Genomic DNA, 25,769 nt, shown 5'->3' on the forward strand with positions numbered 1-25,769 from the left:
TGAGCAAAAGTCCCTTCCTGTTTAGCGGAAGAAGAAGCAGGGACTCCTTTGAAGTCCCGAAAGGAACGAAAATGATTTTGTTTACCCCTCAGTTTAGCTGCTTTATCCTGAGGTAGGAGATGACCCTTACCTCCCGTAATGTCAGAAATTATTTCTTTCAAGTCAGGCCCGAATAGGGTTTTCCCTTTGAAAGGAATAGCTTTGACTTAGATGACACATCAGCAGACCAAGACTTTAACCATAACGCTCTAAGATGGCAAATCCGGCATTCTTAGCCGCCAACTTGGCAATCTGAAAGGCGGGGTCCGTAATAAAAGAATTAGCCAGCTTAAGAGCCTTAATTCTATCTAAAATTTCCTCTAAAGGAGTCTCAGTCTTAAGAGACTCTTCTAAGGCGTCAAACCAGAAAGCCGCCACAGTGGTAACTGGTACAATGCAGGCTGTCGGCTCTAAAAGGAAACCTTGATGAATAAATAACTTTTTTAGAAGACCCTCCAATTTTTTATCCATAGGGTCTTTGAAAGCACAACTGTCCTCAATAGGAATAGTTGTACGCTTAGCCAGGGTAGATATAGCTCCCTCCACCTTATGGACTGTCTGCCAAGAGTCCCGAACAGTGTCAGATATGGGATACATTTTCTTAAAATTAGGAGAAGGTGAGAACGGGATACCCGGTCTTTCCCATTCCCGCGTAATAATTTCCGAGATTCTCTTAGGAACCGGAAAGACATCAGAGTAAGCAGGCACCTCTAAGTATTTGTCCATCTTACACAATTTCTCTGGTGGTACCACAATAGAGTCACAGTCATCCAGAGTCGCTAAAACCTCCCGAAGCAAAAGGCGGAGGTGTTCAAGCTTAAATCTAAAGGACATGACGTCCGAGTCCGTCTGAGGTAACACACTTCCCGAATCGGAAAGTTCCCCCTCAGACAGAAGTTCCCTGACCCCCAAATCAGATCCCTGTGAGGGTACATCGGAAATAGCCAACAAAGCATCAGAGGTTGCAGTATTCAAAGTGACTTCTGTCCTGCTGGGTTTGCCCTGTAACACTGGCAACTTAGATAAAACCTCTGTAAGGGTAGATGACATAACTGCAGCCATATCCTGCAGAGTAAATTAAGTAGACGCGGTTGAAGAACCCGGCGTCGCTTGGGTGAGCGTTAAAGGTTGTGACGCTTGGGGAGAAAGTAGCGGTATACCCTAATTCTCATCAGACTGAGAAGCATCCTTAGGCACACTTTCCTTAAAGAAAATCTGCTCTTTACATTGTAAGGCCCTTTCAGTACATAAGGGACAAAAAGTAAGAGGGGTTTCCGCAATGGCATCTAAACACATAGAACAAGTAATTTCCTCAAGTTCAGACATGTTAAACATAAAATAATAGTCGTTCTTTACTTGAAATATTGAGCTCTGAAGTCAATTTACATAGACAAAAATTTTGGAACTAAAAAGTGTACTGCGCCTTTAAATAATAAAAGCGCAACAATTTTTCTGTTATCTCAAAAACAACGTTTGCAGCAATAAAAACTGTCTTTATGTGCCCAAAATAGCTTAATAATATTGCACCACTTTGCATAGATATGTTAAATATCAAATTATATCGAACTTATCAGATAAAATAACTTTTTATCAATTCAGGCCCCTGCACCTCGCCACAGCTCTGCTGCGGCTTCTACCTGCCCCAAGAACACACGGTCTCTGATTGAGTAGCTCCTAAGTCTCTTCGTCTGGCAAAAACAACTTAGGCCCCACCGGAGCCCAGGACCTTGCTGTCTATCCGATCCGGATGATACTGCACGGCTGAGCGCGCAAAATTAGGCCCCGCCCACCATGTAGCCCGACTGAGACCCGCATGGGTAGCAAAAAGAAACAAACATGTCGTCCCAAATAAAGTATTAAGCCATGTGCCCCTCTTACATACACCGCAATTACCAAGTGTAACTTCATTAAAAAACACTGCACTCCCTCCGGCCAGTGATAATGAAATGAAAATGACAGCCCTTAAGCAAACCGCATCTCCCAGCGTCTAGCCCACACTGAATATACCTTAAAGATATCTTTAGACATATTTAGCAATCAATATAAAGGGAATTCCAGGTACACCATTTCCATACATATAGTGCATACTGATTACCCCTCCCCAGATAGGGAATACTGTCAGCCTGTTCTGATGCATCAAGTCTCCCCAGAAACAAATGACTGAACATACCTCAATGCTGCTTGTAGCATGACACGGTTCTCCACACTGAAGATATTTCTTTTACACTACCTTCAATTGCTCTGTGGAAACCAGCAGGATCTTAGGTAATGTTTGCTAAGATCATCAACATCAGGGCAGAAAAATAAAATGTCTCCACTCCTCTTAGCAATTAAGTGACTGACGATTTCTCCCTGAGAAAAATAGTACTCAATGGAACCTTTTTTCAAATAAAAAACTTCTTGATTGAAGAATCTAAACTAACACCTCACTTTACCTCTTCCTATCACTAACACAGGCAAAGAGAATGACTGGGGGGGGGGGGGGGGAAGGGATGAGCTATATATACAGCTCTGCTGTGGTGCTCTTTGCCACTTCCTGCTGACCAGGAGGCGTAATCCCATAAGTAAGGATAAAATCTGTGGACTCGTCATATCTTGTAAAAGAAATCTATCTACCTATCTACTGTGTATCTATATCTTTCTATCTACTGTATATCTATCTATCTCCATCTCTCTATCTTGATCTATCTATGCACCTACCTATCTATCTATCTATCTATCTATCTATCTATCTATCTATCTATCTATCTATCTATCTTTCCATCTATATTTCAATCTCTTTAGCTATCTATTTATATATATTATCTACTATATCTATCTATCTATCTATCTATCTATCTATCTATCTATCTATCTATCTGTCTGTCTCTCTATCATTCAATCTATCTTTCTATCTATATATATCTATTTTTCTGTCTGTATCTTTATATCTATCTATCTATCTATCTATCTATCTATCTATCTATCTATCTATCTACTACATATCTATATATATATATCTATCTATAGCTAACTATCTATCTACTGTATATCTATCTATCTATCTATCTAACTTTCTTTCCATCTATCTATTTATCTATATCAATCTCTCTATCTTTATCTATCTATCTATCTATCTATCATCTATCTATCTATCTATCTATCTATCTATCTATCTATCTATCTATCTGTCTGTCTGTCTGTCTCTTTCTTTCTTTCTATCTATCTACTGTATATCTATCTATATCTATCTATCTATCTATCTATCTATCTATCTATCTATCTATCTATCTATCTATATATCTATTTATATAAATCTATCTATCTACTGTATATCTATCTATCTATCTATCTATCTCTTTATCTCTCAATCTATCTGTCTGTCTGTCTATCTGTCTCTCTATCATTCAATCAATCAATCTATTTATATCTATATATCTCTATGTCTGTCTGTATCTATCTATCTATCTATCTATCTATCTATCTATCTTTCTTTCTTTCTTTCTTTCTATCTATCTGTTTCTCTCTCATTCCCTCACATAATTCTCCAGTCTCTCACTTATATACAGCTATTGCATTGCTAGCCCATTCATCTCTCTGGTTTTCTTTTTGTAAAGGAACAAACTTTTAGCATTATCTCTAAAGACGTATATTTCTGTAATTTTCCTTTAATTGTTCCAGCGATAGAGCTGCTAGATAGGGAAGAGAAATGAAATGCAGCAGAGTGACTGTATCTGCATTGGATGGTTATTATCTGCCATCTGTTTGAGTGATAACAACTGATTCTATCATTATCTAAAAGAAAAAAGCATTATCATACCAATGTAGTATTGAATCAGGTCTATTGTGTCTGTCACTGCCCTCATGTGACTCTTTCTGTTCCATCCTCTCTCTCTCTCCACTTCTCTCTGCATTTCCCATTCTATCTACAGATCTCTCTATCATTATCTCTATCTCCTCCATCTCTCTCCTCTCCCTTCTTCTCTCTCTCCATATCACACTATCATTCTCTCTCTCCTTCATCTCTCTCTCTCTCTCCATCTCTCTCTCCTCTCCCTCCTTTTCTCTCCATATCTCACTATCATTCTCTCTCTCCTTCATCTCTCTCTCCTCTCCCTTCTTCTCTCTCTCCATATCTCACTATCATTCTCTCTCTCCTTCATCTCTCTCTCTCTCTCTCTCTCTCCATCTCTCTCTCCTCTCCCTCCTTTTCTCTCCATATCTCACTATCATTCTCTCTCTCCTTCATCTCTCTCTCCTCTCCCTTCTTCTCTCTCTCCATATCTCACTATCATTCTCTCTCCCTCCATCTCTCTCCCCTCTCCCTTCTTCTCTCTCTCCATATCTCACTATCATTCTCTCTCTCCATCTCTCTCTCCTCTCCCTCCTTTTCTCTCTATATCTCACTATCATTCTCTCCTCTCCATCCTTTTCTCTCCATATCACACTATCATTCTCTCTCTCCTTCATCTCTCTCTCCTCTCCCTCCTTTTATCTCCATATCTCACAATCATTCTCTCTCTCCTTCATCTCTCTCTCCTCTCCCTCCTTTTATCTCCATATCTCACTATCATTCTCTCTCTCCATCTCTCTCTCCTCTCCCTCCTTTTATCTCCATATCTCACAATCATTCTCTCTCTCCTTCATCTCTCTCTCCTCTCCCTCCTTTTCTCTCCATATCTCACTATCATTCTCTCTATCCTTCATCTCTCTCTCCTCTCCCTCCTTTTCTCTCCATATCTCACTATCATTCTCTCTCTCCTTCATCTCTCTCTCCTCTCCCTCCTTTTCTCTCCATATCTCACTATCATTCTCTCTCTCCTTCATCTCTCTCTCCTCTCCCTCCTTTTCTCTCCATATCTCACTATCATTCTCTCTATCCTTCATCTCTCTCTCTCCTCTCCCTCCTTTTCTCTCCATATCTCACTATCATTCTCTCTATCCTTCATCTCTCTCTCCTCTCGCTCCTTTTCTCTCCATATCTCACTATCATTCTCTCTCTCCATTTCTCTCTCCTCTCCCTCCTTTTCTCTCCATATCTCACTATCATTCTCTCTCTCCATTTCTCTCTCCTCTCCCTCCTTTTCTCTCCATATCTCACTATCATTCTCTCTATCCTTCATCTCTCTCTCCTTTCCCTCCTTTTCTCTCCATATCTCACTATCATTCTCTCTATCCTTCATCTCTCTCTCCTTTCCCTCCTTTTCTCTCCATATCTCACTATCATTCTCTCCTTCATCTCTCTCTCCTTTCCCTCCTTTTCTCTCCATATTTCACTATCATTCTCTCTATCCTTCATCTCTCTCTCCTATCCCTCCTTTTCTTTCCATATCTCACTATCATTCTCTCTCTCCATCTCTCTATCCTCTCCCTCCTTTTATCTCCATATCTCACAATCATTCTCTCTCTCCTTCATCTTTCTCTCCTCTCCCTCCTTTTCTCTCCATATCTCACTATCATTCTCTCTCTACTTCATCTCTCTCTCCTCTCCCTCCTTTTCTCTCCATATCTCACTATCATTCTCTCTCTCCTTCATCTCTCTCTCCTCTCCCTCCTTTCATCTCCATATCTCACTATCATTCTCTCTATCCTTCATCTCTCTCCCTCCTCTCCCTCCTTTTCTCTCTATATCTCACTATCATTCTCTCTCTCCATTTCTCTCTCCTCTCCCTCCTTTTCTCTCCATATCTCACTATCATTCTCTCTATCCTTCATCTCTCTCTCCTCTCCCTCCTTTTCTCTCCATATCTCACTATCATTCTCTCTCTCCATCTCTCTCTCCTCTCCCTCCCTTTCTCTCCATATCTCACTATCATTCTCTCTCTCCATCTCTCTCTCCTCTCCATCCTTTTATCTCCATATCTCTCTCTCCTTCATCTCTCTCTTCTCTCCCTCCTTTTCTCTCTCCATATCTCACTATCATTTTCTCTCCCTCTTTTTCTCTCTATATCTCACTATCGTTCTCCCCCCTCTTCTTCCCTCTCTCTCTCTCCATATCTCGCTTTCATTCTCTCTATCCTTCATCCCCTCTTCCTCCCTCTCTCCATTTCGTGTTTTTGTTCTCTCTTCCTCCTTCTTTCGCTTTATATCTCGCTATAGTTCTCTTTATTCTTCTCCCTTACTCTCTCCATCACTCTCTATCGTTCTCTGTCTCCCTCTCACTCCTTCTCCATCTCTCCATATCTCTCTATCATTCTCTCTGTCTCCCTCTCCATTTCTCCCCTCTCCCTCCTTCTCCCCCTTCTTTCTTTCTTTCTTTCTTTCTTTCTTTCTTTCTCTCTGTCTCCATTATGAGGCCTATTTATCATAGGTCTTGCGGACCTGATACGACACTGCGGATCAGGTCTGCAAGACCTCGCTGAATGCGGAGAGCAATACGCTCTCCATATTCAGCATTGCACCAGCAGCTCGCAAGAGCTGCTGGTGCAACGCCACCCCCTGCAGACTCGCGGCCAATCGGCCGCCAACAGGGGGGCGTCAATCAACCCGATCATACTCGATCGGGTTGAATTCCGGCGATTCCTGTCCGCCTCATCAGAGCAGGCGGACAGGGTTATGGAGCAGCGTTCTTTGTAACCGCTGCTTCATAACTGCTGTTTCTGGCGAGTCTGAAGACTCGCCAGAAACACTGCCCTTCAAGCTCCATTTGGAGCTTGATAAATGGGCCTCATTGTCTCTATCATTCTCTATCTCCCTCTCTCTCTCTGTCTCCCTTCTTCTCCCTCTCTCTCTCCATATCCATCTTTCTTCCCTCCCTCCTTCTCCCTTTCTCTCTCTCCATATCTCTATATCATTCTCTATCTCCCTCTACATCTCTTTCCCCTCTCTCTCCTAATCCCTTTCTCTCTTCATTTTTCTCCATATTTCTGTCTCCCTCTCCATCTCTCTCCTTTTTTTCCCTTTCTCTCTCTGTTCTTTCTCTCCATCTCTTTCTCTCTCCCTCCTTACCCCGCTTTCCTTTTCTCTCTTCATCCTTCTCCCTCCTCCTTTTACCCTTTCTTTTTCCATCATTCTCTCCATACTTCGCTATCGTTCTTTCTCCCCTCTTCATCCCTCTCTCTCTCCATATCTCGCTTTCATTCTCTCTCACCTTCATCTCTCTCCCCTCTCTCTCTCCTTTTCTCTCCATATCTCACTATTGTTTTCTATCCCCTCCTCCTCCCTCTCTCTCTCCATATCTTGTTTTTGTTCTCTCTCCCCTTCATCGCTCTCCCTCATTCTTTCTCTTTATATCTCGCTATAGTTCTCTTTATTCTTCTCCATTTCTCTGCCCTCTTCCTCCTTCTCCCTTTCTCTCCCTTTTCCTCTCCATCAATCTCCCTCTCACTCCTTCTCCATCTCTCCATATCTCTCTATCATTCTCTCTGTCTCCCTCTCCATTTCCCCCTCTCTTTCTTTTTCTCTCTCTCTCTCTCTCTCTCTCTCTCTCTCTCTCTCTCTCTCTCTCTCTCTCTCTCTCTCTCTCTCTCTCTCTGTCTCCATATTGTCTCTATCATTCTCTATCTCTCTCTCTGTCTCTCTCTCCCTTCTTCTCCCTCTCTCTCTCCATATCCATCTTTCTCCCCTCCCCCTTCTCCCTTTCTCTCTCCATATCTCTATATCATTCTCTATCTCCCTCTACATCTCTTTCCCCTCTCTCTCCTGTTCCCTTTCTCTCTTAATTTTTCTCCATATTTCTGTCTCCCTCTCCATCTCTCTCCTTTTTTTCCCTTTCTCTCTCTGTTCTCTCTCTCCATCTCTTTCTCTCTCCCTCCTTACCCCACTTTCCTTTTTTCTCTTCATCCTTCTCCCCCTCCTTTTTCCCTTTCTATTTCCATCTTTCTCTCTCTCCATCCTCCCTCCCCCCTTCTCGCTCTCATGACTTACCTTCCTCCTCTCTTTCTTGTCATCCTTTTTAGTGAAGGCTGTGTGTATCCACCAGATTTTAGTAAACATACTGCCGTATGCCAGACTGAAGCCTAAACCCAGGAGCCAAAGACGAGCCTGATGGGATCACAGCACCAGTAAGAGATGGCAGAATAAAAGAAAAAAAAAAAAGTGATTAAAATTAGAGCAGATATGTCAGTACACTGCGTGCATCCTAGAGCCTTGATTTTATCAGTGTCACCCTTTTTGTATCTGCGTCCTGTGTGCCTTCTGTGGATCCCAGGTAGGCACAGAAGATAAAACTTAATTTTATTCAATACTGGGTATGATAGACACTTTCAAGTATTAAGGGATTTAAAGGGACATTATACACTAGATTTGTCTTTGCATACATGTTTTGTAGATGATCCATTTATATATATATATTGTTTGTTTGTTTGTTTTTAAATGGATAGTTTTGCTTATTTTTAAATAACATTTTCAGACTCCTAACCAAGCCCCAAAGAAGTATGTATACCGCCTCCAGCTTGCTACTGTTTGTGTAAAGGGTCTTTTCATATGCAGAAGAAGGGGGGGGGGTCTGCTATTTTTGCTATACAGACACTTTCAGTGGATGTTCCAGCTAACCTTTTCAAAAGGGCTAAACTGGGAGCTTCTAAGTAAGTTTTTAAATGGTTTTATACTGGGTTTTTATATCAGTATCTGTGCATATTATTCTTTATAGTAGTGACTATGACGTGCAGTTATTTGAAAATTGGTGTATACTGTCCCTTTAAGATACTGTCCCTTTTATCTTTCAAAAAAATCAGCAAAAGACATAATGATCTAAACTTGCAGGGTAGCGTTCACAGTGCATATGTATATGAGTCTTTAAAGGGACATTAAACGCTTTAAGATGGCAATATTGAATGATAAACTGTATATATGGGGGGGAAAAATGCAATAAACTTTCATGACTTATTTTGTCCCCTTTTCTTTTAATTCCATTCTGAAATTGTGAGCTTTTCAGTTGCTGTTAGAAATAGAAGTGCTGAGCACTGTTATATTCCACACAGCTATTGGCTGCACACCCTAGTGACCTATTTATAACTGTCTCTAATTGGCCACATCAGAGAAGGTAACCTAAGTTACAACATGGCAGCTCTCATTGTTTTATAGACACTAAAACTTTACACTTATTTTGTCAATATTTAAACACCTGATGAAACTTTAAAAAATACATCTACTTGTTAATCTCAGACTAATCTTTTCTTTGAATGCATCATTCTATCTAGCATTTATTTAGAGTTCAATATCCCTTTAATTGGCTGATGACTGTCACATGATACAGTGGGCAGAGAAACTAAGGGTTCTTTGAAATTTCTCTGAAAAAACTCTACTGATAATTTGAAATTCAGAGTAAATGTTGTTGTATTGTCTTTTTATTTTGCATCTTTGGATGATACAATTGTACTCTATTTAAAGTGACAGTCAACTATTTTTTTTTATTGTTTTAAAAGATAGATAATCCCTTTATTACCCATTCCCCAGTTTAGCATAACCAACATTTATATTAATACACTTTTTACCTCTGTGATTATCTTGTATCTAAGCCTCTGCAGATTGTCCCCTTATCTCAGTTCTTTTGACACATTTGCATTTTATCCAATCACTGCTGACTCATAAATAACTCCATAGGAGTGAGCACAATTTTATCTATATGACACACATGAACTAGCGCTGTCTAACTGTGAAAAACGCAGTGAGATAAGAGGGCTTAGAAATTAGCATATGAGCCTACCTAGGTTTAGCTTTCAACAAAGAATACCAAGAGAACAAAGCAAATGTGAAGATAAAGTAAATTAGAAAGTTATTTAAAATGACACGCCCTATCTGAATCATGAAACTTTAATTTTGACTAGACTGTCCTTTTACACTAGACATTGTGAATGAAGATAATTTGTACATAGAATTTTGTTGTACCAAACTGTATCAAATTGTAAAATAATATTTTTTTTTCCAGTAACTACCATATCATTTGCTGATTTCCTACTAAAATTTTCAATTCTTTATTCTCCTTTATTTTCTCCAAAAAAAGTTGGCAACCCTAGCTTCTGTCCGTCTTCAACGCCCTAAGATCTGTGGCATCAAACAAATTAATTGACTTTATATTTAACAAACATGTAAAAATTGGAAGTTCTTATTTAAAAAAAAAAATTAAATTATTTATTATCCTGACATTTCGATCCCAGTAGGTTTCTAGAAAAAAAAGATTACCTGCTTAGATCTAAATGTCAAATGTATGAATAAATAATGTTTTTTTTTTTTGGTGCAGCTGATATGAGCCTCCTACATAGTTTCCAGCTTTTATTTTTCATTTCAGCTGGACAGCAGATACAACATTTTTTCTGCAGCTACACTGCTCAATAGTTAAAAAAAAAAAATAGATTATAAATATATATACTGTGTATATATATATATATATATATATATATATATATATATATATATATATATATATATATATATATATATATATAATATCTAATCATTTCCTGAATAAATCAGAAAAAAAAGTCAACAAAAAAACTAAAATCATTTCATCTTTTGTAGACGTTAATAAGTTTGTTAGAAGGCTGACTCAAGCCAGGCATTTTGATAAAGAAAAACATAATAATAAAGATTTGGAAAAAGAGGATACAGAAACATTAGATATCCTCATGGATTTAGAAAAGGAAAAAATAAATTATTATGTAGAAAAAAAGTGACTATGGGGTATATACTTATATAATACATATAGTAAATGGTTGAGGAAATAAAGCCAGGGTTGAACATTGTATATAGTAAACTTAGATGGAAATGAGTATTCTATCCAGTACATTCACAGGGGAAATATAACTCTCTGTTTCAAGAATTAGTCATGAGGGCTCTAATAGAGAAATGTGACATGTTTCAAATTAAAAACTATAAGGTGAGCATAACAAAAAACAGAATTTATGTTTACCTGATAAATTACTTTCTCCAACGGTGTGTCCGGTCCACGGCGTTATCCTTACTTGTGGGATATTCTCTTCCCCAACAGGAAATGGCAAAGAGCCCAGCAAAGCTGGTCACATGATCCCTCCTAGGCTCCGCCTTCCCCAGTCATTCGACCGACGTAAAGGAGGAATATTTGCATAGGAGAAATCATATGATACCGTGGTGACTGTAGTTAGAGAAAATAAATCATCAGACCTGATTAAAAAACCAGGGCGGGCCGTGGACCGGACACACCGTTGGAGAAAGTAATTTATCAGGTAAACATAAATTCTGTTTTCTCCAACATAGGTGTGTCCGGTCCACGGCGTCATCCTTACTTGTGGGAACCAATACCAAAGCTTTAGGACACGGATGATGGGAGGGAGCAAATCAGGTCACCTAGATGGAAGGCACCACGGTTTGCAAAACCTTTCTCCCAAAAATAGCCTCAGAAGAAGCAAAAGTATCAAATTTGTAAAATTTGGTAAAAGTGTGCAGTGAAGACCAAGTCGCTGCCTTACATATCTGATCAACAGAAGCCTCGTTCTTGAAGGCCCATGTGGAAGCCACAGCCCTAGTGGAATGAGCTGTGATTCTTTCAGGAGGCTGCCGTCCGGCAGTCTCATAAGCCAATCTGATGATGCTTTTAAGCCAAAAAGAGAGAGAGGTAGAAGTTGCTTTTTGACCTCTCCTTTTACCAGAATAAACAACAAATAAGGAAGATGTTTGTCTGAAATCCTTTGTAGCCTCTAAATAGAATTTTAGAGCATGAACTACATCCAAATTGTGCAACAAACGTTCCTTCTTTGAAACTGGATTCGGACACAAAGAAGGCACAACTATCTCCTGGTTAATATTTTTGTTAGAAACAACTTTCGGAAGAAAACCAGGTTTAGTACGCAAAACCACCTTATCTGCATGGAACACCAGATAAGGAGGAGAACACTGCAGAGCAGATAACTCTGAAACTCTTCTAGCAGAAGAAATTGCAACCAAAAACAAAACTTTCCAAGATAATAACTTAATATCTACGGAATGTAAGGGTTCAAACGGAACCCCTTGAAGAACTGAAAGAACTAAATTGAGACTCCAAGGAGGAGTCAAAGGTTTGTAAACAGGCTTGATTCTAACCAGAGCCTGAACAAAAGCCTGAACATCTGGCACAGCCGCCAGCTTCTTGTGAAGTAAAACAGATAAAGCAGAAATCTGTCCCTTCAAAGAACTTGCCCTGTTCCATGGGAATCCTTTCGATTCGCACCAACAGATATATTTCTTCCATACTTTATGGTAAATTTTTCTAGTTACAGGCTTTCTAGCCTGAATAAGAGTATCAATGACAGAATCTGAGAACCCACGCTTTGATAAAATCAAGCGTTCAATCTCCAAGCAGTCAGTTGGAGTGATGCCAGATTCGGATGTTCGAACGGACCTTGAACAAGAAGGTCCCGTCTCAAAGGTAGCTTCCATGGTGGAGCCGATGACATATTCACCAGGTCTGCATACCAAGTTCTGCGTGGCCACGCAGGATCTATCAAGATCACTGAAGCCCTCTCCTGATTGATCCTGGCTACCAGCCTGGGAATGAGAGGAAACGGTGGGAACACATAAGCTAGGTTGAAGGTCCAGGGCGCTACTAGTGCATCTACTAGAGTCGCCTTGGGATCCCTGGATCTGGACCCGTAGCAAGGAACCTTGAAGTTCTGACGAGACGCCATCAGATCCATGTCTGGAATGCCCCATAATTGAGTTATTTGGGCAAAGATTTCCGGATGGAGTTCCCACTCCCCCGGATGGAATGTCTGACGACTCAGAAAATCCGCTTCCCAATTTTCCACTCCTGGGATGTGGATTGCAGACAAGTGGCAGGAGTGAATCTCCGCCCATTGAATTACTTTGGTCACTTCTTCCATCGCCAGGGAACTCCTTGTTCCCCCCTGATGGTTGATATATGCAACAGTCGTCATGTTGTCTGATTGAAACCTTATGAATTTGGCCTTTGCTAGTTGAGGCCAAGCCTTGAGAGCATTGAATATCGCTCTCAGTTCCAGAATGTTTATCGGGAGAAGAGATTCTTCCCGAGACCATAGACCCTGAGCTTTCAGGTGTTTCCAGACCGCGCCCCAGCCCACCAGGCTGGCGTCGGTCGTTACAATGACCCACTCTGGTCTTCTGAAGCTCATCCCTTGGGACAGGTTGTCCAGGGTCAGCCACCAACGGAGTGAATCTCTGGTCCTCTGATCTACTTGGATCGTCGGGGACAAATCTGTATAATCCCCATTCCACTGTCTGAGCATGCACAGTTGTAATGGTCTTAGATGAATTCGCGCAAAAGGAACTATGTCCATTGCCGCAACCATCAAACCTATTACTTCCATGCACTGCGCTATGGAAGGAAGAAGAACAGAATGAAGTACTTGACAAGAGCTTAGAAGTTTTGATTTTCTGGCTTCTGTCAGAAAAATCTTCATTTCTAAGGAGTCTATTATTGTTCCCAAGAAGGGAACTCTTGTTGACGGGAATAGAGAACTTTTTTCTACGTTCACTTTCCACCCGTGAGATCTGAGAAAGGCTAGGACAATGTCCGTATGAGCCTTTGCTTGTGGCAGAGACGACGCTTGAATCAGTATGTCGTCCAAGTAGGGTACTACTGCAATGCCCCTTGGCCTTAGCACCGCTAGAAGGGACCCTAGTACCTTTGTGAAAATTCTTGGAGCAGTGGCTAGTCCGAATGGAAGTGCCACAAACTGGTAATGCTTGTCCAGAAAGGCGAATCTTAGGAACCGATGATGTTCCTTGTGGATAGGAATATGTAGATACGCATCCTTTAAATCCACCGTGGTCATGAATTGACCTTCCTGGATGGTAGGAAGAACTGTCCGAATGGTTTCCATCTTGAACGATGGAACCTTGAGAAATTTGTTTAGGATCTTGAGATCCAAAATTGGCCTGAATGTTCCCTCTTTTTTGGGAACTATGAACAGATTGGAGTAAAACCCCATCCCTTGTTCTCCTAATGGAACAGGATGAATCACTCCCATTTTTAACAGGTCTTCTACACAATGTAAGAATGCCTGTCTTTTTATTTGGTCTGAAGACAATTGAGACCTGTGGAACCTTCCCCTTGGGGGTAGTTCCTTGAATTCCAGGAGATAACCTTGAGAAACTATTTCTAGCGCCCAAGGATCCTGAACATCTCTTGCCCAAGCCTGAGCGAAGAGAGAGAGTCTGCCCCCCACCAGATCCGGTCCCGGATCGGGGGCCAGCATCTCATGCTGTCTTGGTAGCGGTAGCGGGCTTCTTGGCCTGCTTACCTTTGTTCCAGCCTTGCATCGGTCTCCAGGCTGGCTTGGTTTGAGAAGAATTACCCTCTTGCTTAGAGGATGTAGAATTTGAGGCTGGTCCGTTTCTGCGAAAGGGACGAAAATTTGTTTTATTTTTAGCCTTAAAAGACCTATCCTGAGGAAGGGCGTGGCCCTTTCCCCCAGTGATGTCTGAAATAATCTCTTTCAAGTCAGGGCCAAACAGCGTTTTCCCCTTGAAAGGGATGTTAAGCAATCTGTTCTTGGAGGACACATCCGCTGACCAAGACTTCAGCCAAAGCGCTCTGCGCGCCACAATAGCAAAACCTGAATTTTTCGCCGCTAATCTAGCTAATTGCAAAGTGGCGTCTAAGGTAAAAGAGTTAGCCAATTTATGTGCTTGAACTCTGTCCATAACCTCCTCATAAGAAGATGCTTTATTGAGCGACTTTTCTAGTTCCTCGAACCAGAAACACGCTGCTGTAGTGACAGGAACAATGCATGAAATTGGTTGTAGAAGGTAACCTTGCTGAACAAACATCTTTTTAAGCAAACCCTCTAATTTTTTATCCATAGGATCTTTGAAAGCACAACTATCTTCTATAGGGATAGTGGTGCGTTTGTTTAGAGTAGAAACCGCCCCCTCGACCTTGGGGACTGTCTGCCATAAGTCCTTCCTGGGGTCGACCATAGGAAATAATTTCTTAAATATAGGGGGAGGGACAAAAGGTATGCCGGGCCTTTCCCATTCTTTATTTACAATGTCCGCCACCCGCTTGGGTATAGGAAAAGCTTCGGGGGGCACCGGGACCTCTAGGAACCTGTCCATCTTACATAATTTCTCTGGAATGACCAAATTGTCACAATCATCCAGAGTAGATAACACCTCCTTAAGCAGAGCACGGAGATGTTCCAATTTAAATTTGAATGTAATAACGTCAGGTTCAGCTTGTTGAGAAATTTTTCCTGAATCTGAAATTTCTCCCTCAGACAAAACCTCCCTAGCCCCTTCAGACTGGTGTAAGGGCATGTCAGAACCATTATCATCAGCGTCCTCATGCTCTTCAGCATCTAAAACAGAGCAGTCGCGCTTTCGCTGATAAGTGGGCATTTTGGCTAAAATGTTTTTAATAGAATTATCCATTACAGCCGTTAATTGTTGCATAGTAAGGAGGATTGGCGCACTAGATGCACTAGGGACCTCCTGAGTGGGCAAGACTGGTGTAGACATAGAAGGAGATGATGCAGTACCATGCTTACTCCCCTCACTTAAGGAATCATTTTGGGCAACATTATTATCAGTGGCATCATTGTCCCTACTTTGTTTGTCACATTCATCACATATATTTAAATGGAGAGGAACCTTGGCTTCCGAACATACAGAACATCGTCTATCTGATAGTTCAGACATGTTAATAGGCATAAACTTGATAACAAAGCACAAAAAACGTTTTAAAATAAAACCGTTACTGTCTCTTTAAATTTTAAACTGAACACACTTTTTTACTGAATATACGCAAAAGTATGAAGGAATTGTTCAAAATTCACCAAAATTTCACCACAGTGTCATAAAGCCTTAAAAGTATTGCACACCAAATTTGAAAGCTTTAACTCTTAAAATAACGGAACCGGAGCCGTTTTTACATTTAACCCCTATACAGTCCCTGGTATCTGCTTTGCTGAGACCCAACCAAGCCCAGAGGGGAATACGATACCAAATGACGCCTTCAATAAGCTTTTTCAGTGGATCTGAGCTCCTCACACATGCATCTGCATGCCTTGCTTCTCAAAAACAACTGCGCATTAGTGGCGCGAAAATGAGGCTCTGCCTATGACTAGAGAAGGCCCCCAGTGAAAAAGGTGTCCAATACAGTGCCTGCCGTTTTTTTAACAGAATTCCCAAGATTAAAATAACTCTCCAAAGTTGTAAACCATTAAATATGCTTATAAAGTAATCGTTTTGGCCCAGAAAAATGTCTACCAGTCTTTAAAGCCCTTGTGAAGCCCTTATTCTTATATTGAAAATTCAGAAAATGGCTTACCGGATCCCATAGGGAAAATGACAGCTTCCAGCATTACCAAGTCTTGTTAGAAATGTGTCATACCTCAAGCAGCCAAAGTCTGCTCACTGTTTCCCCCAACTGAAGTTAATTCCTCTCAACAGTCCTGTGTGGAAACAGCCATCGATTTTAGTAACGGTTGCTAAAATCATTTTCCTCTTACAAACAGAAATCTTCATCTCTTTTCTGTTTCAGAGTAAATAGTACATACCAGCACTATTTTAAAATAACAAACTCTTGATTGAAGAATAAAAACTACATTTAAACACCAAAAAACTCTGAGCCATCTCCGTGGAGATGTTGCCTGTGCAACGGCAAAGAGAATGACTGGGGAAGGCGGAGCCTAGGAGGGATCATGTGACCAGCTTTGCTGGGCTCTTTGCCATTTCCTGTTGGGGAAGAGAATATCCCACAAGTAAGGATGATGCCGTGGACCGGACACACCTATGTTGGAGAAAAACATAATTTATGCTTACCTGATAAATTCCTTTCTTCTGTAGTGTGATCAGTCCACGGGTCATCATTACTTGTGGGATATTAACTGCTCCCCTACAGGAAGTGCAAGAGGATTCACCCAGCAGAGTTGCTATATAGCTCCTCCCCTCTACGTCACCTCCAGTCATTCGACCAAGGACCAACGAGAAAGGAGAAGCCAAGGGTGTAGTGGTGACTGGAGTATAATTTAAAAAATATTTACCTGCCTTAAAAAACAGGGCGGGCCGTGGACTGATCACACTACAGAAGAAAGGAATTTATCAGGTAAGCATAAATTATGTTTTCTTCTGTTAAGTGTGATCAGTCCACGGGTCATCATTACTTGTGGGATACCAATACCAAAGCAAAAGTACACGGATGACGGGAGGGATAGGCAGGCTCTTTATACAGAAGGAACCACTGCCTGAAGAACCTTTCTCCCAAAAATAGCCTCCGAGGAAGCAAAAGTGTCAAATTTGTAAAATTTGGAAAAAGTATGAAGCGAAGACCAAGTTGCAGCCTTGCAAATCTGTTCAACAGAGGCCTCATTCTTAAAGGCCCAAGTGGAAGCCACAGCTCTAGTGGAATGAGCTGTAATTCTTTCAGGAGGCTGCTGTCCAGCAGTCTCATAAGCTAAACGAATTATGCTACGAAGCCAAAAAGAGAGAGAGGTAGCAGAAGCTTTTTGACCTCTCCTCTGACCAGAGTAAACGACAAACAGGGAAGACGTTTGTCGAAAATCTTTAGTTGCCTGTAAATAAAATTTAAGGGCACGAACTACATCCAGATTGTGCAAAAGACGTTCCTTCCTCGAAGAAGGATTTGGGCACAAGGATGGAACAACAATCTCCTGATTGATATTCCTGTTAGTGACTACCTTAGGTAAGAACCCAGGCTTAGTACGCAGAACTACCTTATCCGAGTGAAAAATCAAATAAGGAGAATCACAATGTAAGGCTGATAACTCAGAGACTCTTCGAGCCGAGGAAATAGCCATTAAAAATAGAACTTTCCAAGATAACAACTTTATATCAATGGAATGAAGGGGTTCAAACGGAACACCCTGTAAAACGTTAAGAACAAGGTTTAAACTCCATGGTGGAGCCACAGCTTTAAACACAGGTTTAATCCTGGCCAAAGCCTGACAAAAAGCCTGAACGTCTGGAACTTCTGACAGACGCTTGTGTAACAGAATGGACAGAGCTGAGATCTGTCCCTTTAAGGAACTAGCGGATAACCCCTTTTCTAAACCTTCTTGTAGAAAAGACAATATCCTAGGAATCCTAATCTTACTCCAAGAGTAACCTTTGGATTCGCACCAATATAGGTATTTACGCCATATTTTATGGTAAATCTTTCTGGTGACAGGCTTCCTAGCCTGTATTAAGGTATCAATAACTGACTCAGAAAAACCACGCTTTGATAAGATCAAGCGTTCAATTTCCAAGCAGTCAGCTTCAGAGAAGTTAGATTTTGATGTTTGAAAGGACCCTGAATCAGAAGGTCCTGTTTCAGAGGTAACGACCAAGGTGGACAGAATGACATGTCCACCAGATCTGTAAACCAAGTCCTGCGTGGCCATGCAGGCGCTATTAGAATCACTGATGCTTTCTCCTGTTTGATTCTGGCAATCAATCGAGGAAGCATCGGGAAAGGTGGAAACACATAAGCCATCCTGAAGGTCCATGGTGCTGTCAAGGCATCTATCAGGACCGCTCCCGGATCCCTGGATCTGGACCCGTAGCGCGGAAGCTTGGCGTTCTGTCGAGACGCCATGAGATCTATCTCTGGTTTGCCCCAACGTGGAAGTATTTGGGCAAAGACCTCTGGATGAAGTTCCCACTCCCCCGGATGAAAAGTCTGACGACTTAAGAAATCCGCCTCCCAGTTCTCCACTCCCGGGATGTGGATTGCAGACAGGTGGCAAGAGTGAGACTCTGCCCAGCGAATTATCTTCGATACTTCCATCATTGCTAGGGAGCTTCTTGTCCCTCCCTGATGGTTGATATAAGCTACAGTCGTGATGTTGTCCGACTGGAACCTGATGAACCCCCGAGTTGCTAACTGGGGCCAAGCCAGAAGAGCATTGAGGACTGCTCTCAATTCCAGAATGTTTATTGGAAGAAGACTCTCCTCCTGATTCCATAGTCCCTGAGCCTTCAGAGAATTCCAGACAGCGCCCCAACCTAGTAGGCTGGCGTCTGTTGTTACAATTGACCAGTCTGGCCTGCTGAATGGCATTCCCCTGGACAGATGTGGCCGATAAAGCCACCATAGAAGAGAATTTCTGGTCTCTTGAATGGAATGAAGGACACGGCATGCATTTTGAAGTTTTGTTAACCTGTCCTCTGTCAGGTAAGTCTTCATTTCTACAGAATCTATCAGAGTCCCCAGGAAGGGAACTCTTGTGAGTGGAAAGAGAGAACTTTTCTCTTCGTTCACTTTCCATCCATGCGACCTTAGAAATGCCAGTACTATCTCTGTATGAGATTTGGCAGTTTGAAAGCTTGAAGCTTGTATCAGTATGTCGTCTAAGTACGGAGCTACTGAAATTCCTCGCGGTCTTAGTACCGCCAGAAGAGTGCCCAGAACCTTTGTGAAGATTCTTGGAGCCGTAGCCAGTCCGAATGGAAGAGCTACAAACTGGTAATGCCTGTCTAAAAAGGCAAACCTTAGATACCGGTAATGACTTCTGTGAATCGGTATGTGAAGGTAAGCATCCTTTAAATCCACTGTGGTCAAGTACTGACCCTCTTGGATCATGGGCAAAATTGTTCGAATAGTTTCCATCTTGAACGATGGAACTCTTAGGAATTTGTTTAGGATCTTTAAATCCAAGATTGGCCTGAAGGTTCCCTCTTTTTGGGAACTACAAACAGATTTGAGTAAAACCCTTGTCCTTGTTCCAACCGCGGAACTGGATGGATCACTCCCATTAATAAAAGATCTTGTACGCAGCGTAGAAACGCTTCCTTCTTTGTTAGGTTTGTTGACAACCTTGACAGATGAAATCTCCCTCTTGGGGGAGAGGATTTGAAGTCCAGAAGGTATCCCTGAGATATGATCTCTAACGCCCAGGGATCCTGAACATCTCTTGCCCAAGCCTGGGCGAAGAGGGAAAGTCTGCCCCCCACTAGATCCGGTCCCGGATCGGGGGCCCTCAATTCATGCTGTCTTAGGGGTAGCAGCAGGTTTTCTGGCCTGTTTGCCCCTGTTCCAGGACTGGTTAGGTTTCCAGCCTTGTCTGTAGCGAGCAACAGCTCCTTCCTGTTTTGGTGCAGAGGAAGTTGATGCTGCTCCTGCTTTGAAATTACGAAAGGAACGAAAATTGGACTGTCTAGCCTTGGCTTTGGCCTTGTCCTGAGGCAGGGCATGACCTTTACCTCCTGTAATGTCATCAATAATCTCTTTCAAGCCGGGCCCGAATAAGGTCTGCCCTTTGAAAGGAATATTAAGCAATTTAGATTTAGACGTAACATCAGCTGACCAGGATTTTAGCCACAGAGCTCTGCGTGCCTGAATGGCGAATCCTGAATTTTTAGCCGCAAGTTTAGTTAAATGTACTACGGCATCTGAAATAAATGAATTAGCTAACTTAAGGAATTTAAGTTTGTGTGTGATGTCATCTAGTGTGGATGATTGAAGTGTCTCTTCCAGAGACTCAAACCAAAATGCTGCTGCAGCCGTGACAGGCGCAATACATGCAAGAGGTTGCAATATAAACCCTTGTTGAACAAACATTTTCTTAAGGTAACCCTCTAATTTTTTATCCATTGGATCTGAAAAAGCACAGCTATCCTCCACTGGGATAGTGGTACGCTTAGCTAAAGTAGAAACTGCTCCCTCCACCTTAGGGACCATTTGCCATAAGTCCCGTGTGGCGGCGTCTATTGGAAACATTTTTCTGAATATAGGAGGGGGTGAGAAAGGCACACCGGGTCTATCCCACTCCTTAGTAACAATGTCAGTAAGTCTCTTAGGTATAGGAAAAACGTCAGTACTCGTCGGTACCGCAAAATATTTATCCAACCTACACATTTTTTCTGGGATTGCAACTGTGTTACAATCATTCAGAGCCGCTAATACCTCCCCTAGTAACACACGGAGGTTCTCAAGCTTAAATTTAAAATTTGAAATGTCTGAGTCCAGTTTATTTGGATCAGAACCGTCACCCACAGAATGAAGCTCTCCGTCTTCACGTTCTGCAAACTGTGACGCAGTATCAGACATGGCCCTTGCATTATCAGCGCACTCTGTTCTCATCCCAGAGTGATCACGTTTACCTCTTAGTTCTGGTAGTTTAGCCAAAACTTCAGTCATAACAGTAGCCATATCTTGTAATGTGATTTGTAATGGCCGCCCAGATGCACTCGGCGCTACAATATCACGCACCTCCTGAGCGGGAGATGCAGGTACTGACACGTGAGGCGAGTTAGTCGGCATAACTCTCCCCTCGTTGTTTGGTGAAATTTGTTCAATTTGTACAGATTGACTATTTTTTAAAGTAGCATCAATACATTTAGTACATAAATTTCTATTGGGCTCCACTTTGGCATTAACACATATAGCACAGAGATATTCCTCTGAATCAGACATGTTTAACACACTAGCAAATAAACAGCAACTTGGAAATACTTTTCAAAGTAATTTACAAATAATATGAAAACGAACTGTGCCTTTAAGAAGTACAGAAAATATTATAACAGATAAAATAATTAAGTTATAGCATCAATCTTTGTCAGAATATACAGTTTTAGCAAAGGATTGTTCCCCTCAGCAAATGATAACTAACCCAGGCAGCAGAAAAAAATACACAAATAAACGTTTTTTATATCACAGTCAATACCCTCAGCACAGCTCTGCTGTGAATGATTACTTCCCTCAAAAAAGACTCTTGAGATCCCTGAACTCTGTAGAGATGAACCGGATCATGCAGGAAGAAAATGAACCTCTGACTGAGTTTTTCTGATGCATAGTGAAAGCACCAAAATGGCCCCTCCCCCACACACATAACAGTGAGAGGGATCAGTGAACTGCTCTAATTTAAATCAAAACTATTGCCAAGTGGAAAAAAAAGTGCCCAAAACATTTTTTCACCCAGTACCTCAGAGAAAAAAACGTTTTACATGCCAGCAAAAAAACGTTTTAACTCAATAATTAATTGTCATTTAAAACCTATTGCAAGTCCCTGCAAAATAGGTTAAGTCTATGTATACAGTTTAAAAGCCAGAGAAGTACCATTTCCCAGAAAACTGAAGTGTAAAATATACATACATGACAGCCTGATATCAGCTACATCTACTGCATTCAAGGCTGAGTTTACATTATAAGGGTATGGCAGGATTTTCTCATCAATTCCATGTCAGAAAATAATAAACTGCTACATACCTCTTTGCAGATTAATCTGCCTGCTGTCCCCTGATCTGAAGTTTACCTCTCCTCAGATGGCCGAGAAACAGCAATATGATCTTAACTACTCCGGCTAAAATCATAGAAAAACTCAGGTAGATTCTTCTTCAAATTCTACCAGAGAAGGAATAACACACTCCGGTGCTATTATAAAATAACAAACTTTTGATTGAAGATATAAAAACTAAATATATCACCATAGTCCTCTCACACATCCTATCTAGTCGTTGGGTGCAAGAGAATGACTGGAGGTGACGTAGAGGGGAGGAGCTATATAGCAACTCTGCTGGGTGAATCCTCTTGCACTTCCTGTAGGGGAGCAGTTAATATCCCACAAGTAATGATGACCCGTGGACTGATCACACTTAACAGAAGAAATATAGCTTTGAAAGACCTCATGGAGAATACTGAGCTTGTGATAAAAGAAGCAGATAAAGGTGGGGGCGTGGTCGTACAAAATAGAGTAGATTCTGACCGATTCCAGCAAACGTTTATCGGATTCTGAGACAAATAGTGTTCTGTAAAAAGATCCAACTGATAAAAAGGAGTAAAAAAGATGGCATCAGGATACTAATTCTAAAAAATTAAAATCTGAACTATACTCTATTTTACCACCTGCCCAAAATACACAAAGATCTCAAAAACCTACCAGGACGGCACATTATTTGGGGCATTGACTCCATAACTGCCAAGTTATCTGAATATGTTGATATATTTTTAAAACTGATGGTATTGAGAACCCAAGATCTATTTCTAGGGATACCCCACATTTGTTAAAAAGTTCATATAAATGGGCATCTTTAGATGTATCAACTTTGTACACATTAATACCCTTTAGAGAAGGAGTTCAGGCAGTAAGATTTTTTTCTGGAACACTATAATGCCATAACTGATCTACAGAAGGCTTTCTTGTTCCGATGCCATAATGTTTGTATTACAAAATAATTGCTTTCTTTTTGAGGGTAGGTTTTTTTTTTCTACAAATCACCGGCACCACAATGGGTACAAAGTTTACTTAGCAAACTTGGGTTGCTGTGAGGAAAAAATATATCTTCTTAGGTAGTGGCTATGAAAAGAGTAGCATTATATTTTTCATATAGATGATATTTTGGTCATCTGGGATGATGATTAAACCTCTTGGAGTGAAATTGTTATCTCTCTGAACAAGAGCAATATGAATTTGAGGTTCACTAATAACAACAGCATGAATAGAATTGATTTTCTAGATATCACTCTAGAAATCCAAGAAGAGGATTTAATAAGTAAATTGTATAGAAAAGAGACAGATACCCAACGGAAATTTGGATGCGAGACGTGCTCACTTGCACAAGAAGATATTTGTCTGCATTTGGCAGTAAACAAAACTGCTGAATGCATGTCACTAATATATATATATATATACAGTGTGTGTGTGTGTGTGTGTGTGTGTGTGTATGTATGTATAGATATTTATATATACTGTGGATATATACAGTATATATATTATTATTATTATTATTATCAGTATATATATATATATATATATATATATATATATATATAGTATATATATATTATTATTATCGGTTATTTGTAGAGTGCCAACAGATTCTGCAGCGCTATAAACAAAGGCGGTATACAAGGTAGCAATTATTGGGATCAAATGGGTAGAGGGCCCTGCCTAGAGTCGTACTGTTGCAGTAAATTCTTGTGAAGGTGATCTGCAAGCAGTTGGGCTCTTAGGTTTACATTCTAAGGAGGTTCATGGCGGATAGCAATGGAGGAGAGGAACTGGTATTATGAAAGGTTAGTGTAGGTTGTAGGCATCCCTGAACAGAAGAGTCTTCAGGGAGTGCTTGAAGCTTTCAAAACTGGGGGAGAGTCTTGTGGAGCGAGGCAGAGGGTTCCACAAGATAGGAGCCAGTCTGAAGAAGTCCTATAAACGGGAATGTGGGGCGATAACAAGAGAGGATGAGAGTAGGAGGTTGTGAGCAGAGCGAAGGGGACGGGAGGGAGAGTATCTGGAGACAAGGTCTGAGATATAGAGGGGAGCAGTGCAGTTGAGGTCTTTGTATGTCAGAGTCAGAATTTTGAGTCTAATCCTGGAGGCAAGAGGAAGCCAGTGAAGGGATTGGCAGAGAGGTGCAGCAGATGAAGAGCGACTTGTATAGTCAATTTATGGGAGGACACTCACAGGACTTAACCAACTGATTATTATAAATCCATCTTATTCAGTGTCAATGTTTTGGCTTCTAAATAAGCCATCGTTTGAGACTTTCAAAGAACAAACAAAGTTCTATAGCATATATGTTGCAATTAGTGTACCTTGCCTGGACTGCAAGATAATGCAAATGTTTTTTTCTAACAAATGCCCAGATTTAAAGGGACAATCAAGTCCAAATTAAACTTTCATGATTCAGATAGGGTGTGCAATTTTAAACAATTTTCCAATTTACTTTTGTCGTCAAATTTGCTTTGTTCTCCTGGTATGCTTTATTGAAAGATAAACCTAGGTAGGCTCATATTACTCCTAGTATCAATTTTTCTTCATTCTCTTGCTATCTTTATTTGAAAAGCAGGAATGTAAGTTTAGAAGCCGGCCCATTTTTGGTTCACAATCTGGGTTGTGCTTGCTGATTGGTGGCTAAATGCACCCACCATTTAAAAAATGCTGTCCATGGTACTGAACCAAAAATTGTCTGACTCCTTAGCTTAGATGCCTTCTTTTTCAAATAAAGATAGCAAGAGAATAAATAAAAATTGATCATAGGAGTAAATTAGAAAGTTGCTTAAAATTGCATGCTCTATCCGAATCATGAAAGAAAAAAAGTGGGTTTAGAATCCCTTTAATTTTCTCAATTAAATGCAGTGCAAGATTTGAGAAGTTAAACACATTTTGCTTTTGTTTAAAAATTGAGCTTATTCTGCACTCCCTAGAGAGGCTGAGAAAGTAAAATCTGTAAACTACGTTTTCAAAATACTACAAATTGACCTAAACCAGCTTTTCGTTTTGTAGCATTTGTAGGTTAAATATTTTTATTTATTTTTTAGCTTCTGATATCAAAATAAAATGAATAAAATACTTGTAAAGTATTACATAAAGTGGCACACAGTTATATCTCCAATAAACAAGTATACTAAATTACATTCTCTATTACTACAAGTTCTGCTACTGACAATTGGCTCTCAGCTTGTAGTATGGTCACATTAAAGGGACAGTGCACTGTGATCTTTTTATTTTCCATGCAGTAGTATATTAGATTATTACAAAATGTCTTGTTTACCTTTATTTTGTCATTTACAATTGCTGTTTTTGCCTGTAGTATCTATATTGAAAATGTAAATACTTAAGTACTTTGTATAGAAAGGTTATGTAAATAAGAAGTTTAAAAAAAAATGCTCCCAGTGGAAAGTTGGACAGAGAGATACTAAAATGTTAATTTTCCAATGTCCTCTCTAAGTATCGGTCTCACTTTGTATAGAGAGATAAAAAAAGGAGTATATTGTGTAAATATAGAGAGATAAGCTAAGGAGGTCTGCTTCCTTGCAAGCTTAGGCCATTTCATTGGGTTGTGATTTCAATTAGCAGAAATAGCAATTTAATAAACAAAAATATACTTAAAGGAGCCATTTCTTATACATTTTTTAACTTTGCAGCTGATATAAC

The 25,769-nt window shown here is 40.6% G+C and overlaps 1 protein-coding gene across 1 annotated transcript in view; it reads right to left on the reverse strand.

Moving 5' to 3' along the window:
* Positions 1 to 25,769, reverse strand: part of GABBR1 (gamma-aminobutyric acid type B receptor subunit 1) — a 276,841-nt gene that overhangs the window by 98,498 nt on the left and 152,574 nt on the right. Inside the window, exon 14 of the mRNA XM_053721871.1 lies at positions 7,885 to 8,001. Coding sequence (XP_053577846.1) covers positions 7,885 to 8,001 — 117 coding nt within the window. The remainder of the gene's footprint in view (positions 1 to 7,884; positions 8,002 to 25,769) is intronic.

This window comes from Bombina bombina, chromosome 7, assembly GCF_027579735.1.
Source record: "Bombina bombina isolate aBomBom1 chromosome 7, aBomBom1.pri, whole genome shotgun sequence".
NCBI lineage: Eukaryota > Metazoa > Chordata > Amphibia > Anura > Bombinatoridae > Bombina > Bombina bombina.